This window comes from Setaria viridis, chromosome 6 (assembly GCF_005286985.2).
Source record: "Setaria viridis chromosome 6, Setaria_viridis_v4.0, whole genome shotgun sequence".
Classification (NCBI taxonomy): domain Eukaryota; kingdom Viridiplantae; phylum Streptophyta; class Magnoliopsida; order Poales; family Poaceae; genus Setaria; species Setaria viridis.
In genome coordinates, this window is record NC_048268.2 from 35,929,946 (window position 1) to 35,948,966 (window position 19,021).

Below are 19,021 nucleotides of genomic sequence, written 5' to 3' on the forward strand. Positions count from 1 at the left end.
TATTGTGCTGAAATATATGATCAAACATTTCTCTTCCTGCGTACTTTAGTTTTCACTTCTTGAGAAACAACTTTAAATAAAAATTAATATTTATGGTACATAATTAATATTATTTGAATCTATTTTTTAATAAATTTATTTGGAGATACAAATGTTGCACGTATTTTCTACAAATTAAATTAAACTTTCGGTATGGAAACTAACAACAACAAATATTTAGGGACGGAGGGAGTACTCTGTTTGGCATTGAAGTGCCAGGCTACAAAATCAAAATCATGATCTTAGAATCTGGAACTTATGACCCCTTGCCATGGATAGTTGAGTTAGTACACTACTATTAATCAGCACATGTGTATGTTAAGGCATCCATTTCTTAACCTCTGGAGTTAATTGGAATTAAGAAGCTTTTAAGCCTAGATGTTAGATCTGATCAGCGACCAACCTGGATTAATTAAATAAGTAGATCAATTGGATGGGATCTAAATCTGGATTAAGGACGGCGAGATAAGGTTACTCAACATTAATTGCATCTAGCCTGTCTTCTTCTTGGATAGATCTTGACTTGACCTGCACGGTTGTACACTCTACCTGCCCGGTTAGCAACACGCGCTACATATGTTATCGGCAATTTCCTAGTAAATTTCATCGAATCCCCAAGTCATTATCCAACTTAATATTGTTCAGGAGAAAATATTAGGGTGATAGTTTTGAACAATAAATCTACATTATATTGTATGCACTCATCGTTCAACCTGTGTGATCCGCACCTCTCTATTGCTCGGTAGTACGGTTGGATTTGTGAATTGTATGTAGTGCGTGTGTTGAAATTGTCATATCGATACATAAAACATTACCTAAAGAACATGTTTTGATTTTCTCGGGTAACAGTAGAGGTTGAATATATCTTGTGAAACGGTAAAGTTGAAGTTGTGGTTTATTGCGAAGTAAAATGGACTTTTTTTTCCTATTATAAAATGCTTGTTCTTCTGCCTCTCTTTTCAAAATCCAAAATCCGACGCCACCGCCTATATACATATATAATAACCAGGAATAAAAAAAAAACCGCGAACTCCGACAGAAAAAGGGGAGGGAGCAGCAAGCAAGCAGTCGCCCCACCAAGGCACCACCACGCCTCCTTTCTCTCCTCTCCTCTCCTCATCAGATCACGAGCCAGCCAAGCCACAGACAGGTGTGGGATCCCGATCGAGCCCGATCCGATCGCCAGATCCGCCGGCCTCCGCGCCGATCCGGGCGTCCTCCCACCGCTCCTCGTCCCCTCCCTATCGTAGCAGGCGCGCGCCCCCGTCGCTCACTGGAGCGGAGATCCCTCCCAGCCCCCGGACTGATCGATTCCTTCTTATTATTGCCGGTATGTACGGGAGCTGTAGCGTCGCCTTCATCGATTTTTTTTTCCCGTTTTCGTTTCGCAACGATCGTTTGCTATGATTCGATTGGAGCCTTCGAATCCAAATCCTTCTTCGTCTCCGATCCATCCGATTTGTTTGCTGCCTCCCACGTTGCGTCTGCCCCGTCTCACTGTGGGTAAGATCTTATGCGAATTCAGGCGTTACCAATGTTGTGATTTCGAGATACTATTGAATAGGTTGGGTTAGAATCAGGGGTCCGCAGTCGGGTTGATCAGGCTTGCTCATTCGCATGGTGTACCCGGATGATTCGAGCAGCGAAGGCTCGGTGGAATAGCCCAAGCCTCAGCTTAACGCATTGCGAGTTTTTTTTCTCCCTCGGTCTAGTGTATCAGTGTTAGTGTACGGGTATCGATTAATTGCTGTGAGTCATGTTGAAATTGTCACGTGTATGTGCTTTCCGTAGCGATGGACAGTCAATTTAGGTGGCACGGACATGGTTTTAGATGTCTGAACGGGCTTCAGGTGCAATTAGGCATGTCAGGAGTGTACGCCGTGTTAATGGTTGGTGCAGACTGTGCTAAAGCAGAGGGTTGTGGGCTGTGGCAGGATGTCCATCCGTGTCATGAGGCTAGATTTCCTGTAGAGACAACTGTTGTGATCAGTTTTGACTGAAGCATAGGATGCCTGAGTCGTGTAGCAACCTACCTTTATTCTGCATGTTAGTTTCCTTCATAATCATTTAGGCTGCAGTAATTGGCCAAGTAAGTACGGGAATTTCGAGTGCCGGTGATTACTTCTTCTTGTGCATGCTTTTGTCAGTGATTAGCATCCTTTCTTAGAAATTAACTATAGTGTGTATCACATGTACTGGATGGTAGGATCCCAATCATATCTCGATGTAAATATGTTGTGGAAACAACTATCCTTTTTCGCTACTTAAGGTCACGCGTTCAAGTTTAGCTTACTTCATATAGATCTTTGGTTAATTGAATTGGTAGGACCAGACCAAAGCGTACCTATGTAGCATCAATGTTATTTACTCGAACTAGCATTGGATAGCCTCACTCGTTGAACCTCAACATGATATTGATTGTTGAACCTTGCTGTTTTAGGCTCCATGGAGAAGCAGGAGCCAATAGCTGATGTTGAACAAAAGATTGGTCTCACTGAGAAGCCTACAGAGCAGGTCATTACTTTATTACCATTTAAGAGATTTTTATACATTATTTTGACACTATGTTTACATTATTTGCTGACTGTATTAAACATCTACTTCAGCCTGTTCCCAGTAAGGATGATAAAGCAACTCTGCCCCCAATTTCAGTTGATTCAAATGCTATTGATCTACCAAGTGAAGGCCAAACCCAAGCTGGTACATCAAACATAGATGGGGACCATAATGCTGCATATCCACACAACTTCTATGCTTCTCAGGCGCAGCCATTCTATTACCAAGGTCAGCTTGCTTATATGCCTGAATTTCAGTCTTCACTCTTTGCATAATAGTTTGCTTTCCCTCTCCATTCTTTGTTACAGAGCATGGATTTATGCATTGTCCTATATAGTTGATCTCATGAAATATTAACCTACTGAAACATAAAGAAGCAGTGATATTAAAAGTTGTATTAGGAGGTCCTTGACATCCTTATCTATGAAATTACCTATGGCTTACCAGGAATATATTAATAGAATATGGACTCTACTAAATTCTGGTCATGCATGCGTGCACATCCCAAAAATAGAAAAGGGCAACGTTGTTGGTGTACGGAGTAAGTACGGAGTATCCAAAAATGGTTAAAATTTGCATGCACCTTTGGCATGCATGCCTACAGAGACATAAATGGTGAGGACTACATGTGTGAACACGTGAAAAAAGTACATTTAACTATCTTGAAATGCTTGCAATTTCTAAACCGACTATCTGATTCATGATCCGTTTGCACCACTATAATCCTACATTTTTGTCAATAAGACATGAACCATATTGCTTGTATTTTGTTTGAAATTTTGGTCAGCACAAAATTACTTCCATCAAAATTAAAAATCCAAACGGAAATAATAATAATAATAAAATACCGGTGCAGTTGCATTTTAATTTAGATACTATGTTTGAACATTATGGTTTTAAAGTTCGAAAAGTTCTTCACTTGAGGTGACGGCTGTGATATTGTCTTGTACTTTTCACATGGATGCAACTGCATGCACGGGTGGCTGTAGCACATGACTTAGTACGTTGAAATTTCCATACCGAACATGAGATATGCACATCGAATGATGCAGATGAATGTTTGGAAATAAGCATTTTCCATAGAATATATATGAATGTAAACTCTTTTTTGCGGTCGATTTGTAAGACTCACTTATTTTGTTTTGTTCAATATTGTAGATTTTGTAGCTTTCATCTCAATTGATGAACGTTCTTGTTGGATCCTTAACATAGTTCACCCTCTATAAGCAGGATACGAAAACCCTCCACAAGAATGGGATACATACCCTCCTTACATGAGTGTTGAAGGATTGGAAGTGGGTCCAACAGTAAGTAGAAAAAGTTTACCTTTGTTACAAATTCTCCATAGGGCACTTCTCTAAATTTTTCTTTTCTTGAAGGTTGTATACAATGAGGACCCTTCATTGATGTTCCATGGTGGCTATGGCTATGATCCATATGCTCATTATTCTCCTATTACAACACCTGTACCGACTGCTGTTAGTGGAGATGGTCAGCTCTACTCCCCTCAGCAGTTCTCCTTCTCGGCTCCTTACTACCAGCAGTCAGTACCACCTGGCATGCCATATTTAAGCTCTCCTACTCCAATATCACAGGGTGAGACAATGATACCGACTGACCCAACACAAGGAGGTTTTATTGCTGATACTCTGAGTCCGAACAGCTTCCTTTTTGGCCCAAGACCTGGTTATTATCTAACTTTGTGCTTTGTTCAGTTGATTTAGGTCTTGTGTTTTAGGTGAGACCTTAACTTTGTGCCTTTTGATGATATCTTTCAGAGTGGTTCAGATCTTCAGAAGGAGCTGGGTCATTTCCATCACCTGCAGCTTCACCTCAACCTGCTGGTGGTGTTTCAGGGGCCATTGGCCAAAGCAACTTTCCAATGGCTTCAGGAATGGTATTCTGTTCACACTGTGTTTCTCTCCCCTCAAATAAGATTTAAGAGTTCATGAGTGTCATGGGAATCTTGTGGTTGCTCGTTCACTTCAGAATCAAATCTAGCTTAACATTATCCAAGAAGAACAATGTAAAACCTACCCTTTGGTATATAGTAACTAATGCTTTTTGATATTCGTTGCCAAAAATGCATGTAGTTGATATTTAAACTCAGATTTGATTGTTGCCACCAGCTGCGATTCAAACTCTGCTCTTGCCTGCATCCATCTGCCACTGCTCACCATTCACTTGGAATTCCAAGTTGCTGTTTTTATGCTGATGCATATAATATGTCAAAAGGACTGGAAAATCAATTCTAAAAGACAGGGATGTATGCGATCAGTTGAATTTGCTCGTGGATCTGCCATTTGATATTTATTCGGTTCCCTCAATTTCAGCCATCGCCTCACCAGAAGCCCTTCTACGGTTTTGGATCCCCATCTGACTCCTTTGGACGAGGTTTCTCTCATGGTGGGATGTTCCCACAGGCCAGTAATTATGGGGGATCCTTCCCTAGCTTTGGCCTTAATGGTAGAAGTTCCATTTCCATCGAGAAAGGGCGCAGGAGAGGAAGGGGTAATGCTCTTATTTGCAGCTGCAATGGTCCGCTCGACTTTCTCAATGAGCAAAGTCGGGGCCCGCGTGCTACTAAACCTAAGAAGCAACCAGAGGGTGACAGTAAGGATGAGAAGCCTTCTGCAGGAGTTGGTCGCGAGTTATACAACAAGCCTGACTTTGTTATAGAGTACACAAATGCCAGATTTTTCATAATAAAATCGTACAGTGAAGATAATGTGCACAAGAGTGTCAAATATGGTGTTTGGGCGAGTACCACAAATGGAAACAAGAAACTGGACTCGGCTTATCGCGAAGCTAAGGAGAAGGAAGAGCAGTGCCCCATTTTCCTGTTGTTTTCGGTATTTAAAGCCTCATCTCACTTTCTTATTATTTTGTTTGAGACAGTCAGTCCTTTTTACTTCCCATCTTGTCATTTCTAATAATTAAAAAAATTGGAACAATATATGCAGGTGAATGCTAGCGCACAATTTTGTGGTGTTGCTGAGATGATTGGACCAGTGGATTTTGAGAAAAGTGTGGATTACTGGCAGCAAGATAAGTGGACTGGTCAGTTCCCTGTTAAGTGGCACATTGTGAAGGATGTCCCCAATAACCTCTTCCGCCATATAATTCTTGAAAACAACGACAATAAACCTGTAACAAATAGCCGAGACACACAGGAGGTACTTGGACTTGTTTCTCTCTCTTATCTCCATTTGCTTAATTTGCATCTGAATTCTTGTTGCACATAGCTCTCCTTTTTCATGAGAAAGCACCTACGGAATACTAGCTAGGATGTGGCATTCCTACTTCCTTTTCAGCTGTAACTTTTTTGTGCCTTTGCTTTCCATTTTACTCGTTTGACAGTACTAATGCAGTGCCTGTTTAGTATGACACCTGTGCTTATTTGAGCTTATTGTAGGTGAAACTAGAGCAAGGTCTGGAGATGCTGAAGATCTTTAAGAACCATGATGATGATGCATCAATCCTTGATGATTTTTACTTTTATGAGGAGCGTGAGAAAGCCCTGCAGGAAAATAAGGCACGCCTTCATCAGCAGCATATACCCAGTTCTATTGCTATTGAACCCAAGAAACCCTTGACTGTGCCCACTGACCTTGTTGGCCATATCACCAAGAGTTTTGCTCAGGCTGTGCGGCTTGGTGAGGCCAAGGCCGTAAGCCCTTCGGCTGAGAAAGTGTCTGGGGGCGATTCATCTGTTCCTGCGAAGCCAGTCGAAGTTAAGCAGAGTGGTCTATCATAGGAGCTCTTGATCGATGCGATTGGGCTGTACTCGAAGTATCATTCCTGGTCTAAATGTTGGGACAGAATATGCAGATGGCTCCTTGCGCGTTTGGTCAAGCATTCATGTACACTAGGATAGATCTTTGCCAGCCTTGATGGAAGCTTAGTTTCTTATAAATAGTTTCTCCTTCCCTCCATCCTTCCGTAGTATTTCTCACCTTCTCTCTGCATCATATGATGATTCCTTAGTGGCTAGCCTTAAGAAGAGCTGCAGTTTTTGTGCAAGCCTCTGTAAGTTTCCCTGTTCGATCGCATATGAATAAGGTCATTTTGCTTACTTTCAAGTAAAAATCCCGCTTATCTGCTGTTCTGTGACTGTTTCACCCTTTTTTTTTTTGGTAATGTCTGAACAAGACCTCTCTGTCACATCCCATGTAAGCAAAAATAAACACTATCCAGGTGACCTGGTTGTGGTAATTACTGTAGTAACTGTATGATTATGCATGTTTGTTGGGAGGGGCAAATTGTCATGTACTCTGTTAATTTATTATGGTTTCGAGGTTTATATTACCAAATTTTTGTCAGCTCTCATGAGGATTTGATATTTGAACTCGCTATATTTTACCAGATTATGAAAATCACGGTTTTGAGCAAATACTAAGGTCATTAGCTCTAAGAACGTCCGGGTTCATAGTGTCCCAACAGCAGCTGCAGCCCAGCGAAAAGATCAGCACCAGGCCCAATCGAACGGCTTCCATCGACCAGATATACCGTCCGAAAAAGGAAAATAAATCAGTGAATAAGGCAGTGGATGGCGTAGCGAGTGCCTGGTCCCGTCCTACTCCTACTCTGTCTCCGTCATAGCTTACCCGTCCACTCCACCCCCGTTCAACAGCTGCACAACATATCCCTAATGTTGCAAGATTTGTACTAAGTTGAAATTAGAGGCACAACATATCCCCGCGTTGAAAATAAAGGCTTTATTCAGCTAGAAAGTGAACTAATTAGCTCTAATGTTATTATTTCGTATTTAATCGTAATTATTTGATACATACCATCCATGTTTTCCGTTGATATCATCGTATCATCTTACATGTTGTCTTATCAAAATGTATGCTGTTCTATCAGTTACTCCATTCATTTTAAAATAGGGCGTATTATATATAGGATTAAAAAGCCCAAACTTGAAAAATTACCATTAACTAGTTAAAATTATGTGCATATTCGGTAACTTGGTTCGACAACAATTGATCATACATTACAAGATAATTGACAATACACAACATTTATGTCCCAGTCTTAACAAAAATGTCACATGTTACTCCAATAGTGGGAGTGGTTGTGGGTGCATTGCCGGCGGTGCGAGTGTTTGCAAGCGAGGTGCTTGCCTGCCTTTAGGTGAGGCAATGGACATAGATGGATCTATATTTTATTTTGTACCTCTATCCTAATATGTTATTTTTACATTTGATTTAGACGAGATATTAGTCCGCGGCATGCCAGTTGTAAGAATGTAGAATGTTTGATTCATACGAGATATTAGCCCGCAGCATGCCAGTCGTAAGAATATAGAATGTTTGATTCAGACGAGATATTTTACAATTTTTGTCCTAATTTGGAGTCTTCCAATTTATAACGGATATGATTTGTGCATTTTGAAAAACGTGAAGTGGGAGATTTAATTTGAGTTGTTTTGTTTTGGTTGTTTATTTCCTTGATTTTATTTTCCCTAATGTAGACAGTTTGCCCTATTTTATTATTATATAGTTCATTTATTATATGAATAATTTAATTATAGCTTTTCTAGAGGTTAGTATTGTTGTCCTTTTGGTACCCTTATTAATTAGCCAAAAAACTACTATCTAGACGTGATTAGTTTTCCATTTTTATACTAAAAAGTAAATCATTGCTCGCAAGGTAATTAAGGCTGACAAATCAATTTTACTAATTTAGTTAAGAGTCCAAGGTAATCAAGCGAATCTCACCAAAACCGTTGATAGGTTTCTTGTTTGGGGTTGGAACTCAACTTCGATTTTGGATGGGATTCCCACGACCCGCACGATCGACATATATTAGGTTAGCAACTCCATCGGCCGCGTAGATTTACCTTACGGATCCGGAAACCATGGATACGGACGTCGAGTTCTCCGACGCGAGCAGCGACGACGACTGCAGCGAAAGTGACCGCGATAGCCTCAGCGACGACGAGGTCGTCGTCCCGTACGCCGTCCTGACCGAACAAGAGATCGGCCAGAGCCTCAGCCAGGAAGTGGCCGCCACGGCCGAGCTATTCTCCGTACCGGCGGACTGGGCCTTGGCCCTCCTCGGCCACTACCGGTGGAACCCTCTCCGGCTGCAGGACGAGTGGTTCGCCGATCAGGACCGCGTCCGCGACGCCGTCGGCCTTGGCGACGCCGCCGTGGGATCCGTCCCCGGCGCCGGCGGCGAGGAGCTCATGACGTGCGCCGTATGCACGGAGGGCAAGCCCGTGGAGGAGATGGCCTCCGCGGGGTGCGCGCACTACTACTGCCACGACTGCTGGCGCGGCTACGTCGCCGCCGCGCTGGACGACGGCGCACGCTGCCTCGTGTTGCGGTGCCCCGACGCGTCGTGCTCCCGCGCGGTGCTCCGCGGGATGGCGGAGCGGTTCGCCACGGGCGCCGGCAGGGACGCGTACGCCCGGGCGCTGGCGCGCGCGTACGTCGAGGCGCGGCACCTGTGGTTCAAGCCGTGCACGGCGCCAGGCTGCGGCTGCGCCATCGAGATCTCCCGGAGCGGCGGGGACGGCGACCTCGCGTGCCGGTGCGGCAACGCCTTCTGCTGGCGGTGCGGCGGATCGCCGCACTGGCCGGCGAGCTGCGCGGCCGTGGCGCGGTGGGCGCGGGAGGCGGACGAGGCGAGCGCCGACTGGATCCTGCTGAACACGAAGGCGTGCCCACGGTGCCGCCGCCGCATCTACCGCGCCCCCGGCGGCTGCAACAGGATGGTCTGCGCGAAGCCGTGCGGCTACTTCTTCTGCTGGGGCTGCCTCGGCCAGACGGCCGTCAGCCGCATGGGCGAGCACGACATGTGCGGCAAGGACGAGGAGTGGACGGCGACGGGGGAGGAGGTGCGCGCCGAGCAGGCACTGGACCGGTTCCTGTACTACCAGGACCTGTGGATGGCGTACCTGCGCCGGCGGCGCGACGCCGAGCGCGAGCTGCGCCGGCTGCGCGACGAGAGGCTGCCGCGCGCGGGTGGGCCGGCGGTGAGGGGGTACCTTGAGGCCGTGGCGGCGGCGTGGGAGCAGGTGGCGGAGGGGCGGCGGGTGCTGGGCAACGCGTGCGCGCACGGGCAGAGCCTGCGGGCGGCGGCGGACCCCGCGGCGCGGGAGCTGTTCGAGTACCAGCGCGGCGAGGCCGACGAGGCGCTGGAGCGGCTGAGGCTCCGCGCCATCAAGTGGCCGCAGCAGGAGGACTTGGTGGGGTTCGGTGCTGAGCTCGCCAAGCTGACAGGAGTGACGAGGCAGTGCATCGAGAACTTCGCCAAGGCGGTGGAGGGGACGCCGGAGCTGTGCGCGCCGGCGTCGTGCGGTGAGAGTGGCTCAGGGTGATGGGTTTTACCCCCGCCGTACCGACGTACCGTACGTGGCATCTACAAGCATTGTGTAGGGAACATTTAAACTTGTGAGGGAATTTGAAATGTTTTGTTTTTTTTCCGTATATTTTGTGCTCTTCCAAAAACAATCTTCTAAAAACTCGCTGCATCATTGCTTCATGTTGAGAGAACAATGTTGGAACAGCTGTTCGTTTAGCCCATGACCTAAGAAGAGAGCAATCTTTGGTGACGCGACTAGCCGGTGGGTCGACCTCGTCGTCCTTGCCGCCGGCGGGTACGAGGTGGCGAGCACGGCGAGGGCCGTCCATCCCGAGCTGCGCCAACGCCGCGTGCAGGTTGCGCATGACGGGGGACGAGTTACCTTGTCCCTGAGCTGCTCGTCCTCACACGTGAGCATCTCGTGTTGCCCACGGCGAAGCCGGCGGTCAGCCACTGCAGCGCCTGGGACGGGCTGGCGGCCATGCCCGGGACTAGAGGTCGTCGTAGAGCGTGGCGTGACGATGAGCTCGACGCCCGTGTCCGCGAACGCCGACAGCACCTGCGGGTTGATGTCGTTCGTAGATGCGCACGGGTAACTTGAAGGTCAGCGGCGAGCCACGGCATGACGACCAGGGGTGGACGACCCTGGGTGCTGCCTGGCCGTTGGATCGGGCCCGCGCGGCCCAGATCGATCGTCAGGCAGGCGCGCGCGCGGGACGGCGGGAGGTGGATGGCGCCAGCGCCATGGCGGACGCCTAAGGCCCAGGTCAGGTGCACATCTGGAGCGTTTGCTTGTAGAGAAGAGCCCTCACCGCCGGTTCCTGCACTACCAGGACCTGTGGATGCCGAGCCCCGCAAGCGGCGGGACGCCGAGCGCGAGCTGCGCCGGCACCGCGACGCGTTGGCGCCCTTGCCGGCGTTGGTGCCGAGGGAGGCGGACTTCGTGGCGGAGGCGGGGGAGGAGGTGGTGGAGGGCTGGAGCATGGATGACCATGAATGACGAGTACTCGAGCGGCAGCGACGACGAAACGATTATCATCGACTTCGACGGCGCGGGTTGTTGCGGCCGCCGCTACGCCGTCCTAACTGAACAGAAGATACGCCAAGAACTAAGCCTAGAAGCAGCCATGACGGCCGAGGAGCTCTCGGTCCCGGAGGACTGGGCCCTGGCCCTCCTCTTCCAATACCGGTGGCGCGCCTACGATCTGCAGCACGACTGGGAATCTGACCAGGCCGCCGTGCGCGACGCCGTCGGCCTCCCCGGCGCCGGCGACACCGCCCCGGACCGCGACGACGAGGAGGACAAGGAGACGACCATGGCGTGCGGGATATGCCTGGAGGCCCGCCCCGCGGCGGCGATGGCCTCGGCGGGGTGCGCGCACCGCTTCTGCCACGGCGGCTGCGGGAGCATCGTGTGCGCGCCGCCGTGCTCGTACCGCTTCTGCTGGCGTGCCTCTGCCCGATGGGCGACCCCTACCGCCCCCGCATCAGCCACTACGACTGCCCGGAGCTCTACGCGCCGGAGCAGGAGGCGGAGGACGACGAGGAGTCCCGGAAGGCGCACGAGCGGCGGCGGGAGCGCGCGGGGCGGGCGCTGGAGGGGTTCCTGCGCCACGACGACCTGTGTTGGGGAATGTGTGCGTGCTCGGGCGGAGGCTGCGGTTGAGGGATCAGGAGGAGGAGGAGGAGGACGACGACGGGCATCGGGCGCAGTGGGACCTGCTCGACTTCCAGCTCGGCCAGGCGGGCGCCATGCTGTTGCGGCTGCAGTGTTGCGTCGAGGTGGGGCCGGAGAGGAAGGACTTCGCCGTGTGTGCGACGCGGCGCTTCGTTGAGAACTTCGGCAAGGCGGTGGCGAGCGGCGAGGTCGGCGAGCCGGCGTCGAGCAGCAGGACTGGCTCGGGAGATGTGGAGGATGATCACTAGGCCGGCCGGAGTACGCGCATAAGCATTATATATATTTAAAACTGTGTATAAACACAATTGCTTGTATGAAATTTGTACCCTTCGATTTGATCTTACAGTTTCTGAACACATTGATAGCTGGGCCGATTGTGATTGGCAATAGTGATGCTAGGCCGAAATGCTTTGGCCCATTGCTACTTAAAGGTCACGCGCTCACGCCAGTGCTGAAACTGCTGCTGGCACTGGCAGCATCTAGCACGGACACAACAATGCTTGTAGCTCTTGGCTGGCTCAGCTCAGGCTTGTTTAGTTACCAAAGTTTGGAGGTGCCAAATTACTCTTACAGCACTGTAGCACACTGTAGTGTTTCGTTTGTATTTGTGAATTATTGTCTAAATATTGACTAATTAGGCTCAAAAGATTCGTCTCGCAAAGTATAACAAAACTGTGCAATTAGTTTTTAATTTCGTCTATATTTAGTACTCCATACATGTACCGCAAGTTTGATGTGATGGGAAATCTTCTTTTTGCATAGTGCTAAAGTTGGAAGTTGAGGGTGAACTAGGCCATGTTTAGTTCACTCCAAAATCCCAACTTTGACACTATGCAAAAAGAAGATTCACCATCACATCAAACTTGCGGTACATGCATGGAGTACTGAATGTAGACGAAATCAAAAACTAATTGCACAGTTTTGTTGTACTTTGCGAGACGAATCTTTTGAGCCTAATTAGTCAATATTTGGATAATAATTCACAAATACAAACAAAACGCTACAGTGTTGCTACAGGAATTTTGGTTGAGTTGGGCAACTAAACAAGGCCCTAAATAAGGGCTCAGCCGAGCTACGGTTTCAACTTTAGATAACGAGCTAAACAAGCCAGAGCAGATAGAACAGCTCAGCATCAACAGGCAACAACCACACCCAAAGGCTGCCCCTAGCTGGCCAATCAGAGTATCATCAGACCACAATAACTGTTCAAATCTTAACATGTCTGTTGGCCAAACAGACCACAATTGTTCAAATCTTAGGGCCCATTTGGTCCCTAGATATTATATAATCCGGCTAAAAATAATAACTATGGCTAAAAATAATAACTAATGGATCCAAACGGATTGGATTTTATGATGGATTATAAGAATCTACCAATCTAAATTTTAATGATCTCACTATCTCCTTCAACCTAGCTATTTAGAGATTATAGGTTGGGAAATGACGACTGTAACCCTATTTCAATCATTATTCTCTATCCAAACTAAGGGCGTTATAGACAATTGAGCTTTTCAACCAACCCTCTATCTAAATCATAATCCTAGAATCAAACAAACTAGATTATTACTATTCAAAATCTGAATTCTCATAATCACTATCTACTATCCGGATTCTAATAATCTCTGTAGGATCCAAACAGAGCCTTAAACATGTCTATGTGCTCTTGACATTTTCTGTCTTTGTCTCAGGGTCCCTTTGACAAGGTTTCGGCTCCTCCTAAAACGGGGAGGAGCCACTATTTTCAACTCCAGCTTCTCAATACAAAATGGCTCCGGCTCCTCCAAGCGTAGAGCCGTTTTTTGACATACATGTTTGATAAGGTTTCAGCCGGAGCCGTAGAAGAAATCAGAGTTGGAGCCTTGCCAAAGGAGCCCATAGTTGGCAAGGAGCCCATAGTCATGAGGACCAGATCAGACAGCGACAGCTCATGCACTAATTCATATGTATGGTTTGTTTGGTTCAACACGGTTCAAATACAAATGAATTACACGTAAATAAACCACAAGCGTAGCTATTGTCCGATGGTGAAATTTATCACATCCGAAGGCTATCCTCAGCCTCTTGTTTCTTTGGTTTTTGGCCATTTCCCACCGCTCCCCTCCCTCTGCACACGGATTTCGCCCGCTTGTCCCCTCTAGAAAACCGGGAGGTTCAACTGGTCTTCCGCAGTTCACTTGCATATATAACCCATCTTTTAAGCAGGGGCCCAGGCTAGAGGTGCTGCATCCCAGGTCCAGCCCATGTAAAACTCCATTAATCTTGTTGCGGCACACGGTGTGAACCAGTCTTTAGCTCCAAATCAGTCCATATGATGCATTGTAGCACTTGCATAACCGATCTTTTTAAACTGCAATGATTTTACATTATTATATTTTGTTGCATGCTTGCACCTGTATCTTTTTCGCTATCACCTTAATGGCTCTTGGCTTGCGAGGTAAATGAGCTAGCTCTGATCGTTATGCTAATGAGCCAACCCCTAGCTTTATCTGCCCCATGCCTCCACTGCACTTGAATACAAATATCTAGCATGGAAGAAATTAGAGAATAAAAAACTCAGTCGAGAGTGAAGTGATGTGTTGTGATAGTTTATGGCATCTATCAGGCAGCCTCGAAGCTGTAGACGGATGATGCATTCACAGCCATGCCGTGCCGACGTCTGATCTCCATGACAGCATGAGCATGAATAATAATTCCTGGTGGCTGCTGCCGGCCAAATCTCTGTCAGATTCTCCCACAGCCACATAGTACCATCGCACCAGCCAGCGCCCGGTCTTGGAGTAGAGTTCCCATCGACGACGACCTCATGGCCATGCATGGAGTTCCTCTGCATGTCTAATCGATCTGCTCCGATATGGTCCATCTTTTTTCTGAATGCATCAATAGTAGTGTCATCAGAGAAGGAACTGTAGTGGATGATGCGAAAGTCCATGGATCCCATCCAACCAGCTGGCTTCCATCCAGACCGATGGACAATCCAACTGACCATCTACTTTACTCCCAATCACGCATGCGTCGTCCTGACAGGTTGCATCTATCTGCAGTCCCATCTCACTGCATGACGTGCAAGCTCAAAGTGTACTGTGCAACGTCTACACTGCATGCTTCTCTTTGTGAACTCTGATCGTCTCATCTCATTGCATGGCATGCGAATCGACCGACCGGAGACATTTGGTCCCTGTATATACACGTACACTTACGTTCATAAGAGACGTCATCAGCATGCACACCTCTGTAAAGTTCTCTTCTCTAGGACTGCTTCGGTAGATGAATGGAAGATCTACAGTAGTCACCAGCAGCTACAGTACAGTAGGTAGAGATGATTGGACTAGCATGCATGTGAGCATGTCATCTCATCTCACTGTGCAAGTGATGGTATTGGATATTCTGGACATCTAGCCCTGCAACTCCCCCATGCCCGGCCGGTACAATCCTGGCATGCAGCTGCTGCCTATATATAGCCTAGCCTCCTCTCACCCCGACTGATTGAGGGGCCGTGTGATTGACAACAGGAGGATAGGCATAGCCAGATGGTGGCATGCATTATATTCTAGTACTTTGATAAAAAAATTCTCTTGCAGGACACAGACATCTACTCATTTCAATAAACTCATGGCTTGTCAGTTATTTTTTCTAGCTTACAGGCCGGCTTTGCATGCATCATTACTGATCTTTTTTTTTATATTAGTTGGTAGCTGTAGTCGCTCATAATGTGGTTAGTTTTCTCATCAGTACACGTCCAAGTCACCGTGCGTGCATGATGTACTTGCTCTGGCCGCCCTGTAGGTGGCTAGTGTCAGGGTACTGATCGATGCATGCGTCCACAGTAGTTTCTGTAGAGCATTACTCTGAACACATTTCTCGAGGAGTCAAAATTTGACCAAAATTTATAAAAAACATACTATTATTTCAGTATGAGCATTGATATACTTCCCAAATAAATTTATTTGAAGATATAATGATGCTATTTTCTATATTCTTAGTTAAATTTAAAAATATTTAACTTCTCGAGAAGCGAGAAGTGCGTTTATTTTAGGATATGTGCAAGCTACTGCTGTAAAAAAACATGGAAGTATATGTCAGAAAGATATATGTAAGCATGGCTGGTTCCTGCCATCTTTGAATTGAACAGTAGTATCAACACATCGGTCAGTACCATCCGTTATTCTAGCATGGACTACAGTGCAGTACATTCATTCAGCCATCCATGGAGCATGGTACACGTAGCTCATGTACCTGCCTCATAATGGGAAAAAAGAAGACGCTATGTAATACTGTTCTTTCCTCCTTTATTTGAACAGCCAAATAATTTGAACAAACCACAGTCCCACACGTTAATTATAATGTTGGCAGCAACTCAGCATATCTAAGATATCCGAACTTATAATCAAATAATCGAACAATGACAGATGCATTTAGTACATTAAAAACATGAAGAAGCAAGATGTGATGAAAATATACCATTTTTGTGAAACCATATAAGGCCTGTTCGCTTCAGCTTATAAGCCGGCTGAAAAGCTGAAACGGCTGATTTGTTGTGAGAGAAAAATACTGTTTGGTGGTTGATAAGCCGGCTGAATAAGCTGAAGCGAACAGGCAGATAGAAACGTACCCTTCTTCTGATATTGATCATCATCATTCAGTGCAGTAGCTCCTTCTTCTGAAAATATACCACACCTTTCAAGCGTCAAGAGGAGCTGGTTCACTTCAGGTCTTCAGCAGCATACGTGAACACGTACGTGTGTATCAGTCACTTGGCCTGTCAATCGATCAAGTCCAAAACGACTCACTTCACCTCTCTCACATCCATCACGGTTTCACGTTACGTCAGCACAGGCAGGCATCTCTCTGAGCATCTGTACTTGCATTGCATTGTTCCACGAGTACTGGATTTGCATGACACGCCAGCAGAGAGATTGCCTAGTACGCAGCGAGATGCTCAAACAGATTCGCAAAACTAAACAGCCGCTATCATTTACGAAACACCCGTAACAAAATCGAATTTATATGAAACTATAATACGTATATGGGTATCATTTTTAGTATTCAAACTCGACACATAAAATTCAAGAATTAGTAGCTCAACTTAAGTCCGTTACATATATACGTGTGTAGATTTTTCCAAAAGGCAATTTGCAAGCAAACTTTGAAATTGTTGACTGGATGCAACTCAGAAGACGGCAGCAAGTTCGTCGCTATGGAATTCCCTAGCTTAAATTCCAAACTCTAGCAAACTTCCAAATCATTAGCTTGCCTTAGGATCGGTTTAGCGATGCAGGGAAGGAAAAAAACTTGCTTTGCTAGGGTTAGATGATGGCTAAGGTTAGCTCTCTTTCTTTTCCACGCACGCTAGTAGCTAGGCGCCGCCCTGCTACTTGTGGCTTACCACTGGCTTTAGCTTGCATCACCTCAGCAACGTCGGCCGCCATTGCACTTGCACATGAAGTCCATTTCGTGGATCTATCCTGATGGCCAGTAGCCAAGCTAGCTCTTTGTTGGATTTGTCCTCTGCTCATCTCCTGTCACCATCACACACATACATGACCCTTTCTCTCTCTGTTTTTCTGAACGAAAATATATGTTCCTTTAATTTAGGGTGTTTGGGAACACCCTATTAAAATTTAACACATGTCACATCAGATGTTTGGATGCTAATTAGAAGTATTAAACATAGGCTAATTACAAAACTAATTGCACAGATAGAGTATAATTCGCGAGATGAATCTATTAAGCCTAATTAGTCCATGATTTGATAATGTGGTGCTACAGTAACCATTTGCTAATGATAGATTAATTAGGTTTAATAGATTCATCTCGCGAATTAGCACAAGATTCTGCAATTAGTTTTATAATTAGCTCATGTTTAGTCCTCCTAATTAGCATCCGAATATCCGATGTAACACTATTAAAGTTTAGCATTTCATATCCAAACACCTTACCCTAGTACATGAGCTAGTAGACCCTGCTTCGAGAACAATCAAATGCACATGGTATGCTGGAATTCAGGGTAACCTAGCTGCAACTTTTTTGCAGAATCATCAGAGATGCAGGGCTGAGATCATCTCAACTACATATGGCTGCAGAATTGTCTGCAAATTAGCTATAGGATCAAAGGCTTTTAGTAGCATCAAGTTTTGATGGATTAGTTATGCAAGACAAAGGTTAGGTATGAATGGAAAATTAATCCATTTAGATCGAGCGTAATTAAGATTCTCACTGTAATTTCGCTAAAGAAGAGAGTAAGAAATTCTTTTAGGAATTCTGACGGCCGACATGAGAAAAAGCCAAACCAAAGACATGAGTCGTGCAGGCAGGTGACTCTATCTACCATCGCTGCTTTATAATGCCACGCTCCAAAGGCTAAGCAACCTCAGCTCGCTGATCACTCAGCTCGATCGCCAGTTCGCCACCAAGAAAGAAAGCTCTCATGGAGAAGCAGCAACCGGCCGGCGACGACGTCGTCAACCTGGACCTGCGCCTCATCCACCCATCGGCGGCGGCGGCGTCCCGCGGCGTGGGCGGCAGGCACCGCGACCTGCCCCCTGCGGCGGCGGCCGCCGCCGACCCCGACCGCACCTTCTCGTGCACCTACTGCCGGCGCAAGTTCTTCAGCTCCCAGGCTCTAGGCGGCCACCAGAACGCGCACAAGCTGGAGCGCAGCCTCGCCAAGCGCAGCCGCGAGCTCTCCGGCGCCGTCGCCGCCGGCGCGGCCATCTCCTCCTCCTCCTCCGTGGGCGCGGCGGCGGCCTCCGAGCTCGGCAGCTGGTACCCGGCGGCGCACGCCCGGGGCGCGGGGGACCAGGCCGCCGCCGCCGCGGCCGTCGTCAGCTGGATCGCCGACGGCGGGCGCCGGCACGCGTACCACCGCGTGCAAGCCGCCGCCGGAGACGCCGACGATATCGACCTCTCGCTCAAGCTGTAAGCTGGTAGCTAATCAATGCGCGCCTGGCACGAGCGACGACGCACGCTCGTTCAAGCATCGCCATCCAACTCGCAAGCTTGCTTTTGATCTTGTGAACTGCTTTAGTGTTCTTGCAGCTCGTTTGCTTGTTATCCGATTGATCAGTTGTTCCAGTACAGTAACATAGGTTGATTAATTAATTGCATCAGTTCATGTCAGATCTACATCTGCAAGCATCATGGATCGATCTTGATCGATCGATGAGACATGCATGAGTAACTGTGTGCTTGTGCAGTGCTAATTACACATGCAAAGAAAGACAAGCGAAAGAACAATAGTATAAGATCGATTGCTGTAGTGTTGCCTAATGATGCGTACTTCTGTTACTCGATCGGTTTATGCATATCTTGTAGCTTCGGTGTTCTTTTTTAGTTTGAAGTTTTTTTAATGAACATGAACAATGTAATCAAAGCTAAATGAGTAGGAATTAAACATGTAAAGTGAAGTAGTATATGTACAAAGTTATTCAAACCGTG

General features: G+C 47.0%; 3 protein-coding genes across 4 annotated transcripts; all 3 read left to right on the top strand.

Moving 5' to 3' along the window:
- Nucleotides 1-1,068: 1,068 nt before the first annotated feature.
- LOC117860907 (YTH domain-containing protein ECT2) lies at nucleotides 1,069-6,703 on the top strand. 2 transcript variants are annotated; one of them, XM_034744334.2, is made up of 9 exons: nucleotides 1,069-1,369; nucleotides 2,480-2,553; nucleotides 2,646-2,823; nucleotides 3,826-3,902; nucleotides 3,975-4,281; nucleotides 4,374-4,492; nucleotides 4,929-5,447; nucleotides 5,559-5,771; nucleotides 6,011-6,703. In XM_034744334.2, the coding sequence occupies exons 2-9, from the start codon at nucleotides 2,485-2,487 to the stop codon at nucleotides 6,350-6,352; spliced, it is 1,824 nt and encodes a 607-aa protein (XP_034600225.1). In that variant the 5' UTR covers nucleotides 1,069-1,369; nucleotides 2,480-2,484; the 3' UTR covers nucleotides 6,353-6,703. The 2 variants fall into 2 exon arrangements, with proteins under 2 accessions (XP_034600225.1, XP_034600224.2); XM_034744333.2 differs by lacking the exon at nucleotides 1,069-1,369 and adding an exon at nucleotides 1,428-1,542.
- Nucleotides 6,704-8,245: 1,542 nt separating this feature from the next.
- LOC117861992 (probable E3 ubiquitin-protein ligase ARI7) lies at nucleotides 8,246-10,089 on the top strand. The gene has a single exon (XM_034745499.2). The coding sequence runs from the start codon at nucleotides 8,459-8,461 to the stop codon at nucleotides 9,923-9,925; it is 1,467 nt and encodes a 488-aa protein (XP_034601390.1). The 5' UTR covers nucleotides 8,246-8,458; the 3' UTR covers nucleotides 9,926-10,089.
- Nucleotides 10,090-17,602: 7,513 nt separating this feature from the next.
- Nucleotides 17,603-18,703, top strand: LOC117861502 (uncharacterized). The gene has a single exon (XM_034745068.2). It carries the CDS (start codon nucleotides 18,012-18,014, stop codon nucleotides 18,504-18,506), a length of 495 nt encoding a protein of 164 aa, XP_034600959.1. The 5' UTR covers nucleotides 17,603-18,011; the 3' UTR covers nucleotides 18,507-18,703.
- Nucleotides 18,704-19,021: the final 318 nt, after the last annotated feature.

Excerpts from the sequence above, each read along its gene's own strand:
- LOC117860907 (XM_034744333.2), top strand. The coding sequence starts at position 1,443 with ATGATTCGATTGGAGCCTTCGAATCCAAATCCTTCTTCGTCTCCGATC. Across the intron at positions 2,824-3,825 it reads GCAGCCATTCTATTACCAAG|GATACGAAAACCCTCCACAA; the intron begins GTCAGCTTGCTT and ends CTCTATAAGCAG. Across the intron at positions 3,903-3,974 it reads GATTGGAAGTGGGTCCAACA|GTTGTATACAATGAGGACCC; the intron begins GTAAGTAGAAAA and ends CTTTTCTTGAAG.
- LOC117861992 (XM_034745499.2), top strand. The coding sequence starts at position 8,459 with ATGGATACGGACGTCGAGTTCTCCGACGCGAGCAGCGACGACGACTGC.
- LOC117861502 (XM_034745068.2), top strand. The coding sequence starts at position 18,012 with ATGGAGAAGCAGCAACCGGCCGGCGACGACGTCGTCAACCTGGACCTG.